Source organism: Homalodisca vitripennis, chromosome 4, assembly GCF_021130785.1.
Source record: "Homalodisca vitripennis isolate AUS2020 chromosome 4, UT_GWSS_2.1, whole genome shotgun sequence".
NCBI classification, from domain to species: Eukaryota; Metazoa; Arthropoda; class Insecta; order Hemiptera; family Cicadellidae; genus Homalodisca; species Homalodisca vitripennis.
Genome location: NC_060210.1, coordinates 63,237,975 through 63,251,514, shown reverse-complemented (window position 1 = coordinate 63,251,514; position 13,540 = coordinate 63,237,975). Strand labels below are relative to the sequence as shown.

At 31.3% G+C, this 13,540-nt stretch overlaps 1 protein-coding gene across 6 annotated transcripts in view; it reads left to right on the top strand.

Moving 5' to 3' along the window:
- LOC124359397 (rap guanine nucleotide exchange factor 2) overlaps positions 1-13,540 on the top strand; it is a 483,874-nt gene that overhangs the window by 415,044 nt on the left and 55,290 nt on the right. For all 6 annotated transcript variants that reach the window (XM_046812105.1, XM_046812108.1, XM_046812104.1 and 3 more), the window contains 2 exons: positions 7,149-7,337; positions 9,968-10,126. In XM_046812105.1, the coding sequence (XP_046668061.1) occupies positions 7,149-7,337; positions 9,968-10,126 (348 nt within the window). The remainder of the gene's footprint in view (positions 1-7,148; positions 7,338-9,967; positions 10,127-13,540) is intronic.

The window sequence follows — 13,540 nt, the reverse complement described above, 5'->3', positions numbered from 1 at the left end:
CCTAGAAATTAAAACAGCAATGCTATATACCTCGGTAATGAAAACAGATTATCGGAACACCAGGCAGTAAATGACAATTTGTGAGGAAATTAGCAATTCAATGGGAGATGTACGGCAGTAGAGATACATCAATGTTTAACGGTAAACCATTTTAAAATACCAGCCTAGAAATTAAAACAGCAATGCTATATACCTCGGTAATGAAAACAGATTATCGGAACACCAGGCAGTAAATGACAATTTGTGAGGAAATTAGCAATTCAATGGGAGATGTACAGCAGTAGAGATACATCAACGTTGAACGGTAAACTATTTTAACACACCGTTCAGTCAGGAAATTAAAACGGCAATGCTGTGTACTTAATAATTAAAACGGATTATTGGAACATCAGGCAGCAAATGGCAATTTGTGAGGAGATTAGCAATTCAATGGGAGATGTACGGCAGTAGAGATACATCAACGTTGAACGGTAAACTATTTTAACACACCGTTCAGTCAGGAAATTAAAACGGCAATGCTGTGTACTTAATAATTAAAACGGATTATTGGAACATCAGGCAGCAAATGGCAATTTGTGAGGAGATTAGCAATTCAATGGGAGAGGTACGTAAACAGAGATGTAGCAACCTTAAACAGTTAACTATTTAAATACTTTATTCGGGCAGGAAAACATCAGTGTTGTGTACATTACATGTACGTTTGATAAAACCCATACTTTTTTTTATTATTCCATCGATATGTAGCAGATTTGTTGAACAACTTTGTGACAAATTCTTAAAACATTTTAATTGATCGACGTATGTGAACTTTAAATAGGCATGTCGGCCTAATAAATCTTATATGGCCATGAAGTTTAGATAGGCGGATATTAACATTACTTTTTAATGTACCCCAAATATTTAGTCTATTCCTCCAGTCGTGCACTGTTTCCGACTGGTGTTCTGTGATCTTACCTGTCCAGTGCTTTACTTTTTAAATCTAGAGAAGCAAGTTGTTTTAAATTGCGTATTCTATTTTAATGAATTAGTGTTAATATTATGTAGTCAATACAAAAAAATCCAAATTTTAGGGGATATTAGCAACCTACACAGTAGAAAACATTTTTAATTTTGTGAATTTGGTAAACATTTGTGTATTACAGCTAGTGATGTATTATCTGTTAATACTTGGACTTATATGAGCTGTCTAGCTGGATTAGTATTTATGCACATCTTCGAATTGTTCAATATTTAACCCTTTTAACCCCGACGTCCGTACTATACGGACGTCGTAAAAATGGCATCAACTCCCGACGTCCGTATAGTGCGGACGTGCACTTTTAATTACTTTACTGGCCACCTATTTCACCAAATGCTTTGAAATTTCACAGACTTGTGCACAAAGATATTTTGCATCGAAATATATTAGTTTGTAATGGTTTGACTTCGTATTTTGTCAGTCTGTGACTGAGCAATTGCAGTTCGTCTCGACTGACTGCTCACGCTTGTTGCAGACAGCTGTATATCACGTGGTTGTGAATATTCCGTTTTCTTCACAGTTTTAGGTTAAAGCAGTGTAAAGTACGGCAGTTAAAGTTTAGTTTATTATCTGTTTGATTTCAAAATGAGTAAAAGACATCGTTCAAAGTCTCCCGTAAGTGAAAATACACTAATTAGTAACCTAGTTGCAAATGGTGTGGATGTGATTAGTGACGACGATTTTAGTGATAGATATCTTGAAAACATATTGTTTTATCATGAAAATATTGTTTTAAAACTTTTTTTAAATTTACATTATGAACAGTTTTAGTTATTTTGTCAGAAATAACTTTGGTTTTATGTTTATTTTAAGTACTGTGAATTTCAAAGGTCTTGTTACATTGCCTTGCCCAGAAATGGCAAAAAGAAAAATTTACACGGCTTTACAAAAATTGATGTTACTCCACTTGTAAATAAGGTAGGCCTATAATTTTTGTTTCCTTTTATTAAGGATTAAATATATCATAAAGTAAATGGGTATTTTTGTGTCAAATATTTTTTTATCTATATGGTTTCCATGATCAAACTTGAAATTTTTTCATTTTTATTTATTTTTATATATGTATATGTATGTAAAAAAAATTACTTTCAAAATAATAATTTTATTTGTATATTTCTGTAAGCTACATGTATAAATAAGTAAAACAAAAAAAGAATTACCTAAATATCTTAAAAAATAACTGAGTTATGAATTTTTTACAAAACCCTTACATTTTGTCTGAAAATGGCTTGGGATTTCTGGCACATCACTTGATTTAATGGCCGGGGTTAAAAGGGTTAAGGGTTAACAAAGAATGACATTTAAACTCAAAAACATTTTATGGTAAATAAAGAAACAAAAAATAATATAAAATAAAGGATTTATATAGAATTATCAATATTGGACCATTAAAATTAATTAACCATAACATTAAGTTATGTAAAATGAAGATTTTCAGCTTTAAATCATTAAGTTTTCAAAACTTTAAATCCTTCAACTTTATTGTTGGATAATAATATATATTGTACAATTTTATTTTGTACTCTGTGTGTTTATGCTATGTAATATATAATATTGCTTGAAAAATGTTCAGTGTAACAGTTACAATAAGTACGATGCCAAGCAAGTGTATTATAAACGTCAAATAAGGTTCTGAACAATAATGTATGCTCGTGAAATACGAAACCATTCTCTAGTGCCTTTGTTACAGACTCCCACCCATTTCCTTAGGAGCAAATCATCCTACTTGAATGTTCTGCAATAATTGTTTTCCTTTATCGACACATTTACTCTCTTTTACAATGTAGTAAAACAATTAGTTTTCACAAGCTGTAATATTCATTTTTAAAATAAAATTTGTTTGGTTTTTCACAAAGAAAACTTTAATAATTTAGCTTACTTATATTAGTTTACTTGCTTTAGTCTAACTTTCATAATTCATTTTAAGTCTAACTTTCACTTTAAGTTCAAAATTTTTGCTTATCTGAACTTTTTTCCAATCCCTCGACATTCCTATACAAAAATAATTAAGACTGTGTGTATGAACATCTTAGTTGGTTTGAACTTTGTCATTATCCCCTGAGCTTGGAATTAAGTTCCACTGTATTAGTTTTCATGCTTGTGGCTTATGTTATCAGCTCATTTATTTCATTCGACACTTTTTATGTAAATATTTTGAGTTGACAAACCTCCAATTTGGGAGTGAGATAAAGAATTGTAAGTAATTTTGTAACCCATTAAAAGTAATTTGCTTGATTTCATTTTATTATAACGCTTGAAGTATATTTGAATATAAATATCTGTTCATTCAAAAGTGGGTGGATGGAATAGAGTGCTTTAATTTAACTATAAAATGTAATAAGTAAAGTAATATTCAGGAAGTTTATGGAATAACAATTACAATATTTTATTTCTTTTTACTTTGGGTTTAATTCTACATACCATAACCATAAGAAATATATCTATTACAAACATAGTGGTACAAACCCATTGTTTTATTACCTCCCCAGTAATCTAAATTTTAACCTTTCAACTAGAGCTTCTACACTACCTCTAGACTGTGGTTAAGGCTATGTTGTGTAAAATTGTAGGAAATATTGTAGTCACAAAGAGCAGACCATCATTATTCAATCTGACTACATCTTGTTAAAGTAGTATTACTTTTTACATAGATTTCCTCGTTGTAGTATATTTAAAGCAGTAAACTAACTAGATGCAAAGAATTCAGTTCCACAAAAAAAAAGAGGAGCTGAAATGGTGAACAGACATTTTTCTTGTGTAAAGGCATACATCACATAATATGTACGCTATTCACTACAGTTATTTTTTATTTGTGTTAGTTTTACTCACTAAAAATGTAGTAACAAAATTGATTCTGAATTTGTTATATGATATAATTTTTAGTTCCAGCTTTTCTTTAGGCTCTCATAGTCCTTTTAGTGACACTTGGTGAAAATTGTCAGTATTCCTATGTAGATAAGAATGACAAGGTGAATAGGTGACAGTGAGTGAGTGAGGGAGGGGTCCAGGTCAGCTTTGTACAAGGGGGTGAGGTGGAGGGGTAGGTACAGTAACAACTGTGTACTAATTGCTGATTGGTCCACACAGTTTGTGTGCTAATGGCAGCAGCTATGCCCTTCTCTTCCAGTACAATTTCACTCCATTTGATTCAATTTGGGCACCATCTTGCTTACCTAATTGGCCAGTGCTTGTCAGCAACAAAATTGTTTGTTTAAAAAATTCTATTTTTCTATATCTATTTGTTTTTTGTAAAAAACCAAACCTACTGGATTGATTCATAATGCACTTCTCCCAGATAATAATAAGTTATTCAACTCATAGGTCCTATCAATAATACGTTGCTTGTAGATGATTTATTGATACATGTTTTAAAATAATACCAGAATATTTTATAAAAACCACCAAAGTTCAGTAAAAAGCTACCATATTACAGCTGTCTGCAAATAGGCGTACCGTAATTTGTTTATGCTTACAAGTACTTACTAGATTTCTCTGTTTGTTATAAAACATTATACACTCCTATGGGATCTTTACTTTCATTGGTAAATGTGTGAATTTTGTTTAGTAATTCAACCTGAAAATTTCTTTATATACAATCACACAAATTTGTATTAGTCTGTCAAAATTGTAGAAAGGGTTTTTATTTGGTTTACTTTTGAAAATATTTCTTAGTGTCAAGAAATAATATCACAACAAGTGTATGCAGTGTATAATATGTACAGTGATGCAATACTGTCAAATTTTTAATCATCAGAATAGTGAAAAGTTTTATTTGGCGTGTGTACTTTTAAGAATAATTCTTAGCATTAAGAAATAATGTTACATCAACTGTAACAACTGTACTATAAGAGTTATACACCTCAAAAACTATTCTGGCATTGTAATTATTTACATATTATTTATTTCAAACAACATCATTATATAATTTGGTTTGTGAAAGTTAATTAAATAGTGAACTGGTAACAAAGTCACTGAAGTGAAAATTGTACATTATACTATGTGGATTATTGGCAATGTGAAACATGTTCAGTTTTCGACTCAACAAGGTTATTTAATTTAAAGCCATTTTGTGAATCCTTCCTGTCATTCTGACACTAATTGACTCTGCATTGAAGTGGTTTTATTCAATATAGAGGCATTTCTTTTTCAGGCCCAATTTTCCAGATTAATTAGTTTTGTATCAGATTAGTGTCTATTCGGAGTTGTATCTCTTTTGTAGAAAAATAGTATTTTTTTTTATATAATATTCATTTGTTAAAAGTTTAGCCCTTTTTTGCCAATGAAAACATTAATTAAGTAGAGAAAAAAAGTATAACAACTGTATATTTTGTATATAAATTTAAAAGATCTTTGGTAAGAATAAAAAATTTATTGTTGCTAATTATGAAAATTACTATTTCGTAGCTAAAAAAAACTGAGAACTTTTTTGTACTTTATTGTCAAAAATAAATTTGTTAAATACAAATCAGTTTGTGTGTGTGTGTGTGTGTGTGTGTGTGTGTGCACACGTGCGTGTGTGTGTGTGTGTGTGTGTGTGTGTGTGTGTGTGTGTGTGTGTGTGTGTGTGTGTGTGTGTGTTATTGCTTTGCCAGAAGTGCTCAAATTTTGTGTTGGAGATGTTCACCAGAGCCCTCCATACAACTGATAATGTTTATTTGTAGGGATAGGTCCTGGTTCATGTCTAGGGTGGGGGGTGGGGTCATGTCAATGTAAACAGTGCTAGACTTGTAAACTATCTCACCAACCAACAAACTAAACATTTTATAATTCGCTGTTTGTTAGAAATATGTGGGTAACTTTTTACTTGTAAAACTGTACTTTGTATTGGATTCTTAAAGTAATATTAATTGTTATTAATTACTACATTTTTAATGATTAAAATTATTAAATGTTGAATGATTAAATGTGTTATACATTAATTTTATCTCTTAAATATTAAATACCAAGGGGCCCAAAGACCCCCTCTTTCTTCAACTTTAAAAAATATTCAAATCTGCTGCGAGGATTTTTGATAACATTATTTGAGGATGTTTTTTATGAATAATATACCAACACCTTTCTCCTCAAAATGTAGGTATTAGTTCACTTTGTATTATGTGTCGTAGCGCAGTCTGCCGGATTGAAGGTAAAACATTCCAAAATCAACAATTTATAAATAATAAAACATTAATTAAATAAACAATTTAAATTGGACAGAGTTTTAAATGTAAACCATTCTCGAATCTCCTTCAACATACACACAAAATTACATGAAAATTGGTCCAGCAGTTTAGGAGGAGTTCAGTGACATACACATGCACACAAGAAATATATATATATATATATATATATATTTGGTCTTCCGATCATATGTTAGTTTGGTTATTTAAACACATATGTGAAAGAAACGGCCAAATACAAAATAATTGAATCGTAAAAAGTGAGGGCTCTGTGGTGTAATGGTAGCACATTCACCCGGCAAGTGAGAGATCCGGGTTGAGTCCCGGCGGAGCAAGTACTTTTTGCGATTCAATGTTTATTGAAATTATATATATATATATATATATATATAATGTATATATAATATTTTATATATAATATTTATATATATATATATATAAAGATGATAATCTGGTAGGTTACTGTTATAATTTGTTGTCACTTTGTAATTAAAGGACGCAAAACATCTGGATTCAAAGGGTATATTTCTTTAACACAATTGTCACTAGAAAACCATTTTGAAAATCTCTCCTGGTCCTCCTATTAAAACACTACTCTTGAAATATCCACAGACACTAGCTCTACGTACAGTGGATCTGACACTATGACTTCGGTACACAGTTGATAGTAAATACAATATGATGTGTTTTGTTGCAGTTTGCCCGACCAGAGTTGTACCAGAAGTCTAATCACAGCTCTCACTCATCGGACACTAGCTCTGCGTATAGTAGATCTGATACTATGACCTCGGTACACAGTTGATAGTAAATACAATATGATGGGTTTTGTTGCAGTTTGCCCGACCAGAGTTGTACCAGAAGTCTAATCACAGCTCTCACTCATCGGACACTAGCTCTGCGTATAGTAGATCTGATACTATGACCTCGGTACACAGTTGATAGTAAATACAATATGATGGGTTTTGTTGCAGTTTGCCCGACCAGAGTTGTACCAGAAGTCTAATCGCAGCTCTCACTCATCGGACACTAGCTCTGCGTACAGTGGATCTGATACTATGACCTCGGTACACAGCTCTGTTGAGGCAGATGACGTAGACCTCAGCGGGCTGGTAGAGAGCGTTGTAGATTCTGATGAAGAGGATTTAGCAGAAAGCACTGACGTACGTTTTACTATTTAATGTTTACACATAATATACTTGAAAACTGTACTGGGTCATTGAGGGTTATTACAAACAATAATGTTTTTGCTATCTCGTACTGTATTTTTTCAACTGTGTCTGTATGCTTTTAAAGTGGCAAATGAGTAAAAGAAAGGGGTGTTGAACTCTTCAGTTTATAGTAGAACTATAAAACCTGGAAAATCTCAGATTTAGTTCACTCCCAGTCTATTTGTGTAATTAGCATAAATCAGTGTGTCCATCAAAAAGGATCACTAATATTAAACTCAAATAATTTGTTATTAAATTTTGGATTTGTAGTTTTTTTAATTCAAAATTTAGCTTTTACAGTTGGTGTCTTACTTTGGTTGTAAAGGAACTAATTCTTTGAGTAGCAAATAGCGATATAGTGGTTTTATTACTTTAATGTGTAGAAGAACTGATCTGTACTCAATTCAAACTGCCTAGCATGTAAAACAATTTAAAGAAACTGAACTATACTAAAAGTGTTTATTTCCATATATATCGATTTGATAAACCAAAGGGAGGGAGACATAAAGATATTTATTGTCTTTCCCTCGGATAATGTACAACATTGTCATAAATAGTGTGTATTGCAACTAGCTGAGTGAAGTGAATTCAGTAGCTAGCAAAAGATGATTAACTTTGACGGGACACTCCTTGTATAAGTTTATAATTTGGAAGCCACACAAACTGATAGAAATCATTAGTGTCTCTTGTTATGTCTTCATAATAACAATTCTAAATCATGAACATTATTTGAGCATTATATATTAGCATTAATTAAATTACAACTGGGGTATAACAATTCAGATTGTACGTTTTTATTGTTTCCCTGTCTTGGTGGTTTGTTAAATTTAATCCTGCACTTACATAAATACCCCAGACAATGTACCTAGTCTGTCGCATTAGTGCATAGGTTTAAGGTAAATTAATTTTTAGGAGTTCCGTGTGTTACATGGTAAAATATTGAAAAAACCTATTGAAATCATTATTTATGTGCAAAATTGTGAAGCCTACATAATTTTTTCTCGTTATACTTAGACGTTTAACGTAAAAAAAAAAAATTACTCCCAGTAATTGTTGTGGAGCTGTGTTACTTAGTGAATTGTAGCTGTTTTGAATGATCTCTTACTGTACAGTATTATTTTGTTGTGCTGTATAGATAATTTATTTAGCAAAGGTTTATAAACATTTGAGATCAGTATAGGTGCAGGTGCCAGATTCTGGGAAATGTACAAATAAAGGACTTGTACATAACAAAGTATAATTTGATGATTTAATTAGTAAAAATACAATTGTATACTTTTATTTAAAAAGAGAAGATATTAAGATTCATTAATTACTATGTTTTAATAAATAGTGTGTAATGAAAAATTCTAAGATTGTACCTACTATAAAAAGTTTTAATCAAGCGGTTTGTTATACGAATTATAATCATCAAATGCAAGAGTTTTATTCCAGCATTAGGTTACGGTTTATAAAATAAAATGGTTATCAGTCACTGTTGAATAATTATGTAAATCTTTATTGAAATTTGAAATACAAAAATGCTTGAAACATACAGTATAATTTAATAACATACTGAAGTAGTTGGCTTCTGTGATTTAGTGGTCTGTTGGTATTGGTGCTGCTTATTTCGTACAGTTTTTTATAGGAGTAGGTTAGACCGTTATATAACGATGGCAAATGTCCAAAATCCTATTATCCTTTCAAAATGTGAATGACAACTCCGACTAGAGTGATACTATGACCTTTGCAGTAATGCAGTGTAACCTGGTGTGTGGGTTGTCAACTGGTGTTTGCCTTTGAGTCTTCATTTGCTAATCAAGTCTGATGAAACAATTTGTTTTACACTATAATTGGATTACATTTCTAATTAATGAAATAGTGTAGTATTGTTGCCCGTTATTTTTTATAACATGTTACATTTACTGAAACTTAGATGAGTTTTTTAGAGTTTGATATTTGTGAGTTGTGACAGTATAAAGACACAAACTTCAAAGCAGGAAAGAGTTAATTGTGCTAATTATACTTGTCTTTGGTTTTGGTTGAAAATAGGAATACATTAGCATGAATCACAAGCTTAGTAAGGAACAGTCTAAAGAATACTGGTTTGTAAATTATTATAATGTAGTTTTGATTGCAGTAATGAATATTTTTGGTTTTTTTTATGACTTAGATTTCAGAATTTATTACAATTTTGATCACGTCCATAATGTCAACTTAACACTTGTGGACGAGTGCAGATATAGTTGCAAAATCAGAACAAAACCATACCAATTTATTTCTTTACAGAAAACTGTTAAAAACCGTATTTATCAGAGGTAATTTACATAAATGTAAATAAAAACACCCTGAAACACAAATTTAATTCAGATATATCAGCATCCAGCACCTTTTTTGATTTGAATTTTGAGTTTAGCTCTAGTTCACATTATACATAGCTACGTTAGTTTGACACCATAAAGTTCATATCACAGCTACGTCATACAAACCTTTTTTGCCACAAAACTGGCAAGAAAATTTGTTGGTGTAAATTTACTGTAAAGTTTTTTTTCAGGTTGATTGAGTGGCTCTATTATTCCTTACATCGCTTTTTAATGTTCCAGAGCCTAACACTCCAAAGAGACTCTCTACGGGAATGTCTTGAGAAGGACCCCTCGGAGCGGACAGAAGAAGACATAGAGATCCTGTTAGAGTTAACACAACACCTGAAAGCCTTCACCAACATGACACTGGCTGTGAGACGGGCTCTGTGTAGTGTAATGGTGAGTACTTACTATCCTTATTCCTTATTTGTTTGTTATTTATTATTGTTTGTTATTAGTGATGTTATTTGATACAGACTTGTTTACAAGAATCAAATAATATCACTGTTATCAAAACCCATTTTCACAATTTATTGTTGAATCTCAAAAGTATTTTAAAGTAGACAATGTCTTTGATGGGGAATTCTACTATTATGTGTGGCCTTTGCATTAGAATGTGTTGTGTTCTGTACATAATTCCCTCTATAACAATATAATTTATTGAAACACAGGATTTAATTAAAATTAATACTAATAATTGATTGTATAATCAAATATAATTTTTTTACACTGAACAACTTCATATAATAAAAAGTACTAAATTATAAAAAAAATAATATTTATAACTTAGTCTTACAGACAAATCAGAATTGCATGCAATAAATACAGAATCATAAATTTTAAGTATAGCAAACTAACAAAATACAAAATTTTTGAAGTATCAGAAAATGAATATAAAATCTGATAAGTAATGATATAAAAAGCCACATTATAGTACAGTATGCTTTGTCTGTGGTTAGAAAATTTATTTTGTCTTGTTGAGATATATATATATATATATATATATATACTAGCTGTTACCCACGGCTTCGCACGCAAATCTTAAGAACCGAAGTCCCTATATTACTTAGTAAAATCAATTATGCGCGATTGGCTGCGGGTAACAGCTAGTTCGTCAATAAATTCGTAGTATTTTATAACGAAAACTCTTCATTTTTAATAAAATACCAATTACAACCAAATACCCACGGCTTCGCACACGATTTCCTACAGAAAAATTGGGACATAGGAGGCATATTTCTTTTGAACGTCGTTATTAGCCTTCTGGGATAAATGATAGTCACTGAAAGATACTCCAAGCTCATGATCTATTTAAGATTTAAATTTTAAAACAGTCTCAATATGCACCTGTGAAATAACTGGAATTTTTCTCCAATATTCCATGATTTTTGCATACAATTGAACTATATTAGACCATCGTGGACAGGATTCAAAAAGTCGGAATTCATTAGCGCACATACAATGTAATAAATTATGGCGCTCAATGTAATTTTGAAACGAAAATAGGCATATTTTAGGTACATAATTATTACAGTCTAATGATTATGAGCTTCAGATGTTAAGCGAAATTGCGTATGGTTTTTATTTTAGGCTTTGCGCGTGTATCACTTCTGGATCAAATTAGTTATATCTCCGGTGCCATGATTGAGCTTGCTTTGTTGTCTCAATTGAGAGAATATGTACACACGGAGTTTTGAGAACCATACTTCTGTCAAAAAAACAAAAAAAAACAACTGAGGTTGGTTTTATAACATTCTTTATATTTGTAGCCAACATAAGATAGTAATTTTGATATCTGCATTGCTCTTCTGATCAAGCACGAGTATGGTTTATATTAGATAAATATTGCAGTTAAATGTGAATTTTTACGTCAAATTTGAATTGTATTATCTGGATAGTAAAGTCTATGTTTAACAGTGATTGCAGAAACAGTTGAAACACAATTTGCTGTTTCTCTTACGCTTACTCTATCCTTTCAGATTATAATTGTAAAGAAATTTAAAATAGTAATTAAATGATATAAACATATATTTCTTTTGTCGCATTATATATGTTTACAAAGAACAGCTGATTAAATTTGAAAAGGCTCTTTCACTTAATAACATATGTTTGCTGCAATGCATTTCTTACGGGTATTTCTGTAACTTTTAGAGACCAGTGGGGCGGAATCCTGAATCGGGAACGGGATAAAAAGTATCCTATGTCCTTCTCCCAGTTCTTAGCTACCTCCCTACCAATTTTCAGCCAAATCGGATCAGCCGTTCTTGACTTATAAATAGTGTAACTAACACAACTTCCTTTTATATATATAGATATATATATATATATATATATATATATATATATATATATATATATATTAGAATAATATCAATAAGGTCAACTAAAACCCTTTTTGAAAATTATTTTATTTCAGACATGTGTTTCAGTAATAAAATTATAAATTTAATAAATTAATAAAATAAAATAATTTAAAAAAAGAGTTTTAGTAGACGAATCATTATTCTAATATAAATATAACCCTGTAATGTGGAGTGAAATGTAACCTATTAAAACATAAAGAATATAAACTATTAAGAAGTGAAGTAAATTATGAAACCAAGAATTAGAAATTAAAATATGTATTTTGTATTACAAAAGGATTGGTTATTGTGTATTTTGCAATAATTTTGTACAAAAATTGTTAATTTTCTTTATTGATGGCCTTTTCTGCCGTGGACTATAAATGGCTCTCACAGGGATAGTGGGTGTTAACAGTGATTCTAATTCAAAGTACTCTGTTCAGATGAGCCCTCTCTATATCTTGTTTGTTTTAATGTTACTTCGGGCCAGTGGTCCATACAGTTTCTACTATAAACAGTGATTCTAATTCAAAGTATTCTGTTCAGATGAGCCCTCTTTATATCTTGTTTGTTTTAATGTTACTTCAGGCCAGTGGTCCATACAGTTTCCACCATAAACAGTGATTCTAATTCAAAGTACTCTGTTCAGATGAGCCCTCTTTATATCTTGTGTGTTTTAATGTTACTTCAGGCCAGTGGTCCATACAGTTTCCACCATAAACAGTGATTCTAATTCAAAGTACTCTGTTCAGATGAGCCCTCTTTATATCTTGTTTGTTTTAATGTTACTTCAGGCCAGTGGTCCATACAGTTTCCACCATAAACAGTGATTCTAATTCAAAGTATTCTGTTCAGATGAGCCCTCTTTATATCTTGTTTGTTTTAATGTTACTTCAGGCCAGTGGTCCATACAGTTTCCACCATAAACAGTGATTCTAATTCAAAGTACTCTGTTCAGATGAGCCCTCTTTATATCTTGTGTGTTTTAATGTTACTTCAGGCCAGTGGTCCATACAGTTTCCACCATAAACAGTGATTCTAATTCAAAGTACTCTGTTCAGATGAGCCCTCTTTATATCTTGTTTGTTTTAATGTTACTTCAGGCCAGTGGTCCATACAGTTTCCACCATAAACAGTGATTCTAATTCAAAGTACTCTGTTCAGATGAGCCCTCTCTATATCTCGTTTGTTTTAATGTTACTTCGGGCCAGTGGTCCATACAGTTTCCACCATAAACAGTGATTCTAATTCAAAGTACTCTGTTCAGATGAGCCCTCTCTATATCTCGTTTGTTTTAATGTTACTTCGGGCCAGTGGTCCATACAGTTTCCACCATAAACAGTGATTCTAATTCAAAGTACTCTGTTCAGATGAGCCCTCTTTATATCTTGTGTGTTTTAATGTTACTTCAGGCCAGTGGTCCATACAGTTTCCACCATAAACAGTGATTCTAATTCAAAGTACTCTGTTC